This window comes from Erigeron canadensis, chromosome 9 (assembly GCF_010389155.1).
Source record: "Erigeron canadensis isolate Cc75 chromosome 9, C_canadensis_v1, whole genome shotgun sequence".
Taxonomy (NCBI): domain Eukaryota; kingdom Viridiplantae; phylum Streptophyta; class Magnoliopsida; order Asterales; family Asteraceae; genus Erigeron; species Erigeron canadensis.
Genome location: NC_057769.1, coordinates 11,880,295 through 11,885,584, shown reverse-complemented (window position 1 = coordinate 11,885,584; position 5,290 = coordinate 11,880,295). Strand labels below are relative to the sequence as shown.

Here is a 5,290-nt window from a genome sequence, read left to right as displayed (position 1 = left end):
GAGCCGAATCGTTTGACCATGTCCTAAAAAAGTTCCTTGTCTACAGAAGTTGGTATGGGCATATTCATATCGTATCATTTTGCTGCTTGGATCCTGTCACTATGTATATGTGTAGACTTGCATGATGAAAAGAATGAATTCTTAGGTCATGTAATTCTCAAATATTACAACTACAAACTAATGAAGATATGGTAAGTATAATTAAGTATAATTGTTAAGCCAGTAGGCCACTGATGATTATTTAGACCCATCATCCGTCGAACTAACTTCGATCAAGCTATTAATGAAGCAACTATAAGTAGATTACCCATAGCTTGATGACCCAGAAGGCCAGAACCCATTCCAATTTGCCACCCAAGTTGTCCACATCGTTACAATCAAACATTTATAATCACACCTCAGGCTTTGGACAGGAGTTCCCAGTTCTCATCCCACCTCTGATTACATATGCGGATATGCCATAACTACATCCTGCGTTCAACCTCACAAAAGCTATTATCGAGTGGCTACTGTTCACTTTGAGACAACTGCTTGCATTGTATGATTCCACAATGACATGTATTACATGCCAAGACATTTAGATATATCATCGATGAAACCAAATATAAATAAAAATAAATCTGAAGCAGCTATCGAATAATATCCATCAAACACCAAGTAATAACATAATCATAAAAATAAAAGTTACTTCAGATACATATTGAAAGAAATCGTTTATTATTATAAGAAAAAAGAAAGAGCATAAAACGAAATCATCGTCTTAGATAACCAGCAACATTCACAGTGATCATTATCACCAGTGAGGATTAGAAACTCAAGCCACCACGAAGACGGAGCACAAGGTGAAGGGTAGACTCCTTCTGAATGTTGTAATCAGCAAGTGTCCGTCCATCTTCCAATTGTTTACCGGCAAAGATGAGCCTCTGCTGGTCTGGTGGGATCCCCTCCTTATCCTGAATCTTGGCCTTGACATTATCAATAGTATCAGAAGACTCCACCTCCAAAGTGATGGTTTTTCCTGTCAAAGTTTTAACAAAAATCTGCATTCCACCACGAAGACGAAGAACCAGATGGAGGGTAGACTCCTTCTGAATGTTATAATCGGCCAAAGTACGTCCATCCTCAAGCTGTTTGCCAGCAAAAATCAACCTCTGCTGGTCTGGTGGAATTCCTTCCTTATCTTGGATCTTAGCCTTGACGTTGTCAATGGTATCAGAGCTCTCAACCTCCAAAGTGATGGTTTTTCCCGTCAATGTCTTCACAAAGATCTGCATACCACCACGAAGACGGAGGACCAGATGGAGGGTCGACTCCTTTTGGATGTTGTAGTCTGCCAACGTTCTGCCATCTTCAAGCTGCTTACCAGCAAAGATCAATCTCTGCTGGTCTGGGGGGATACCTTCCTTATCTTGAATCTTTGCTTTGACATTGTCAATAGTGTCAGAGCTTTCGACCTCCAAAGTGATGGTTTTCCCTGTCAATGTCTTGACGAAGATCTGCATGTTTCTGTATTGACAAAATCACTAATTACTATAAGAAATACACTCAATAAAACCTTCTAACAAAATTACAATAATATGCTTCTGCTAGAATCAGGCCAAGTTCAAAGTTCTAACAATTCTACTCACTAATTAGAATTAGATCATTAACAAAATAGATTAAGAAGAAAAAACACAGATTAATTTTTCTTGTGTACTCAAATGACATAATTTTTCTCATCTTTTCAATTCTCCTCTTATAAAAAAAAAACTTGGAGAATGTAGTCTAAATAACAATCAACAATCAAGATAAACATACGATATTTTCACCAAAAAAACATATATATAAATCACTACTAGATTTTAGACCGTGTCAAATACACGGGTTTTACAATATTATTACTATAAGAATTAGCATATGGATCGTTAGCCATGGTTGTTAAGATTAATAAAAGTAACGGCTTACCTTTGTGTAGAGGTAAGACTGTCTACAGCTTACCTCCCCCATACCCCGCGCGGGATTGGGTCCTGTTGTTGTTGTTGTTGTTAAGAATTAGCATATATGGATCTTTTATTAATTGGTGTCGTTAGCCAGGATATCATTTACAATAAGATAACCCTAATTCGATCAATTATGATATAGAGATAATAATAATAAGTCATTAATTTATCGAAATCATATACAATTACATAACCCCAATTCGATCAATTAGATATAATAATTAATTATTTATCAATTGATCAAAATCATATACAATTACATAACCCTAATTCATAATCAAAAACATAGACAATAAGATAACCCTAATTTGATCAATTAAAATTTCGATATGTTAATAAAAGGATATTATTAATTAATCAAAATCATATGATCTACACTAGGATAACCATACTTAGATGAATTAAAATTTAGATATAACAAAATAATAATAAATTTGAATAAATATAGAAGAAGATCGATCAAGCGAATAACAAAAGCGTACCTTGATTGAGTAAAATGAAATTAGGGGGTTTTATTTCGTTTGTTTAAGAGAAGATTGATTTTCGAACGTATGAATCGTATCGTATAGGATATGAAATTGTGAGTAGATTTGGGGATTTACTTATAGGGAAAAGAGTCGGTTTAATTATCCAATGACCATGTGCCACGTCTATCGACACCAACACGCCAAAGTTTAGAATACTTATTCTCAAAGTCAATGTCAAAGTAGATTTCTTTTTTAACCTTTCCTTCGTTTTCGGGTCAAGAACATTCTAGAGCGACTATTTTATGATCGAAAACGATAAATTTTTGTATTATATCCTTCAAATAATTTTATAATAACTAGAGTTACGCTCACCGATGAAACAATATAATAGCGGCGGAAACAAGTTGTGGTGGTGTGCGGAGGTAGCGCTGGCGCCGGTGGCGGTGACAGCAGTGGCGTGGTGAGGACGGATGGTGGTGATGGCAACAATAGCGGTGGTGACGAATAGTTTAAGTTATTGATGTAACGTAATTTAATAAATTATTGAAACTTAAAATCAATATTGAAACATACGTTAAATGTTGAAACTTAAAAAAAAATATTATTTTATACTCGTAGTATAATATAGATAAAGATATAGATAATGTCATCAACAAGTGAAACATTATTTTATTTTTTTTCTTAAATCAAATTGGTTGATTTTATCAAAGTGTTTTTTTTTTTTTTTTTTATTGAGATGTAGATAATCTAATAATGTATCCTTATCAAATATAAAGTGACTGCTTCCAGGTTTTGTCAATGATAAAAAAAAACCCTTCAGTAACATGAGGATTGATGACCTCTGTCCCCATAAATAAAAGCTAAAAACCACTAATCCAATTCAATTGATGATAATGTTATAAAATTGTTATTATGCTTATATTGTTTGGAGAATTAATAAAATTTAGTAAGATCTATCATTTTCCATTTCATGATACCCACACCTTCCAAATCATTCAACCAACTTTTTCTTTAGATAAATTTTTCAATAAGTTTTTCTATCTCAACTGCTTATTCGTTATTCAAATATGTATAACCGCATATTATTTATGTGTTCACACGGAAAACCCAGTATAAACATATGATATTATCAACCCTTCAATTAATTAATATATTTACCTACTTATTATATTAAGAGAAAAGTGAAGATAAGGCCGTTATGTATCTAACTTGGGTAAAAAACCCCTCATATACTTTTTATGAGGGGTTTTTCACCCAACTTAGGTGTCTAACAGCATCATATTCTCTTCCTCCTTCTATTAATAATCTATTTAGGGCATATCAGGATCATTGATTTTGAATTTCAACATTTCTCATGTTAGAGTGCTTTAAACATATGATTCGGAAATGACCCAAAGTGTTAATGACGTTAGGTCTATTAAAGTGTTAATGACGTTAGGTCTATTGACAAAGGATTCTTACATGGAGATTATGTTAATAGGTGTTGTTGTTAATGTCAATATATCTATTGTTTTAACATGTATTGATGGAACTTTACATGGAGATTATGTTAATAGGTGTTTGTTGTTGATGTCAATATATCTATTGTTTTAACATGTATTGATGGAACTTACATAGTATAATGCATCTTCATAAGATTGACGGTGGGTGAGGGACTTCTAAGTGGGTGATTATGTTGCCTTTGGGCCTTGGCCAGGTCGAATCAATCATGTACTTGATAATGAAACAATCATGTTCGACGATGGTTCTGTTTGCATATTTAGATGGGTATCGGGGCTGTGGAAAGCTTTTAGATGGGAAGGAATTGTAATAAAGTGAGTTGAGCATTCGTTTATTGGATTGCTTTATACGAACCCGTATATTCCTATCCAGTCGACCTAAATGTACTAAGATATACTTGGGCACAATTCTTTGTGCTCAATATGTTTCTTTGTGTTATGTGTACAATGATTTCATTAAATAAGGCACAAAGACATAAATTTAAAATCAGATAGCTACATTTTATGGGAAAATGATTGGCATTCTTAACTATACCAAAGCCATGATACTTTAAAGACTAAAACATTTTTAAAAAATGTTACATATTGAGCAAGACTTCACCATTATACGGTGAGATTTTCTTGATGTCACATACCGATTGAATGTTCGAAAAAGAAAACATTTTGACCTCTAAACTTATTTAACTATCATAACTGTCTCCTATTTTTTATATTGTTGTACCTAAAATGCGTATGGCCTGATGTATATATGACATGCCCATATTTTATTAATTTTTATTGATGAACAGCTTAGGTGCCTTAGTTTTCTTGATATTCGTTTTCATCTTTGTTTGTCATTCATGATGATGGTATAGATTAACACGGTTAATTAGCTCATAGAATATGCTAATGTGGTTGTCTTTAGTTTTGAAGATGTATGTAGAATTTATTTATTCACTCATGACATGGTTTATAGAAGTGTGACCTACACGACAAAGTAAACTAGATCAGGTTAAGAACAATAAATATACATTTAAAAAATACACATGTTCAACTTTATATAATAAAGATACAATGAATTAACAAAAGTGCAAAATTCTAAGTTTTATTAATAAGGCATAACATAAAACATTACAAACTCAAACATAAGATACTTGAAACCCATGATCAGTAGCATTATCATTGAAAACAACACAATCCATAAACTTTTTGTTGTTATATGTTTGTACCACTAACGTGTACATGTAAAAACGAAAGATCAATGACATGATTATAAAACCTCCTTTTTGTCTAATACTTAAAAGTAAATACACACAAACCATATTATTAAACATAGCCTGGCGTATCCACTCAGTTTGCAGCATAT

At 32.8% G+C, this 5,290-nt stretch overlaps 1 protein-coding gene across 1 annotated transcript; it reads right to left on the bottom strand.

Annotated features, from left to right (window-relative positions):
• Positions 1-640: 640 nt before the first annotated feature.
• On the bottom strand, positions 641-2,570 carry LOC122582234 (polyubiquitin 11). Its single transcript, XM_043754601.1, has 2 exons — positions 2,462-2,570; positions 641-1,506 (listed from the first exon to the last, which is right to left on the bottom strand). Exon 2 carries the CDS (start codon positions 1,500-1,502, stop codon positions 807-809), a length of 696 nt encoding a protein of 231 aa, XP_043610536.1. The 5' UTR covers positions 1,503-1,506; positions 2,462-2,570; the 3' UTR covers positions 641-806.
• Positions 2,571-5,290: the final 2,720 nt, after the last annotated feature.

What these genes read in the sequence shown, in the direction of transcription:
- LOC122582234 (XM_043754601.1), bottom strand. Translation starts at nt 1,502, where the DNA reads ATGCAGATCTTCGTCAAGACATTGACAGGGAAAACCATCACTTTGGAG.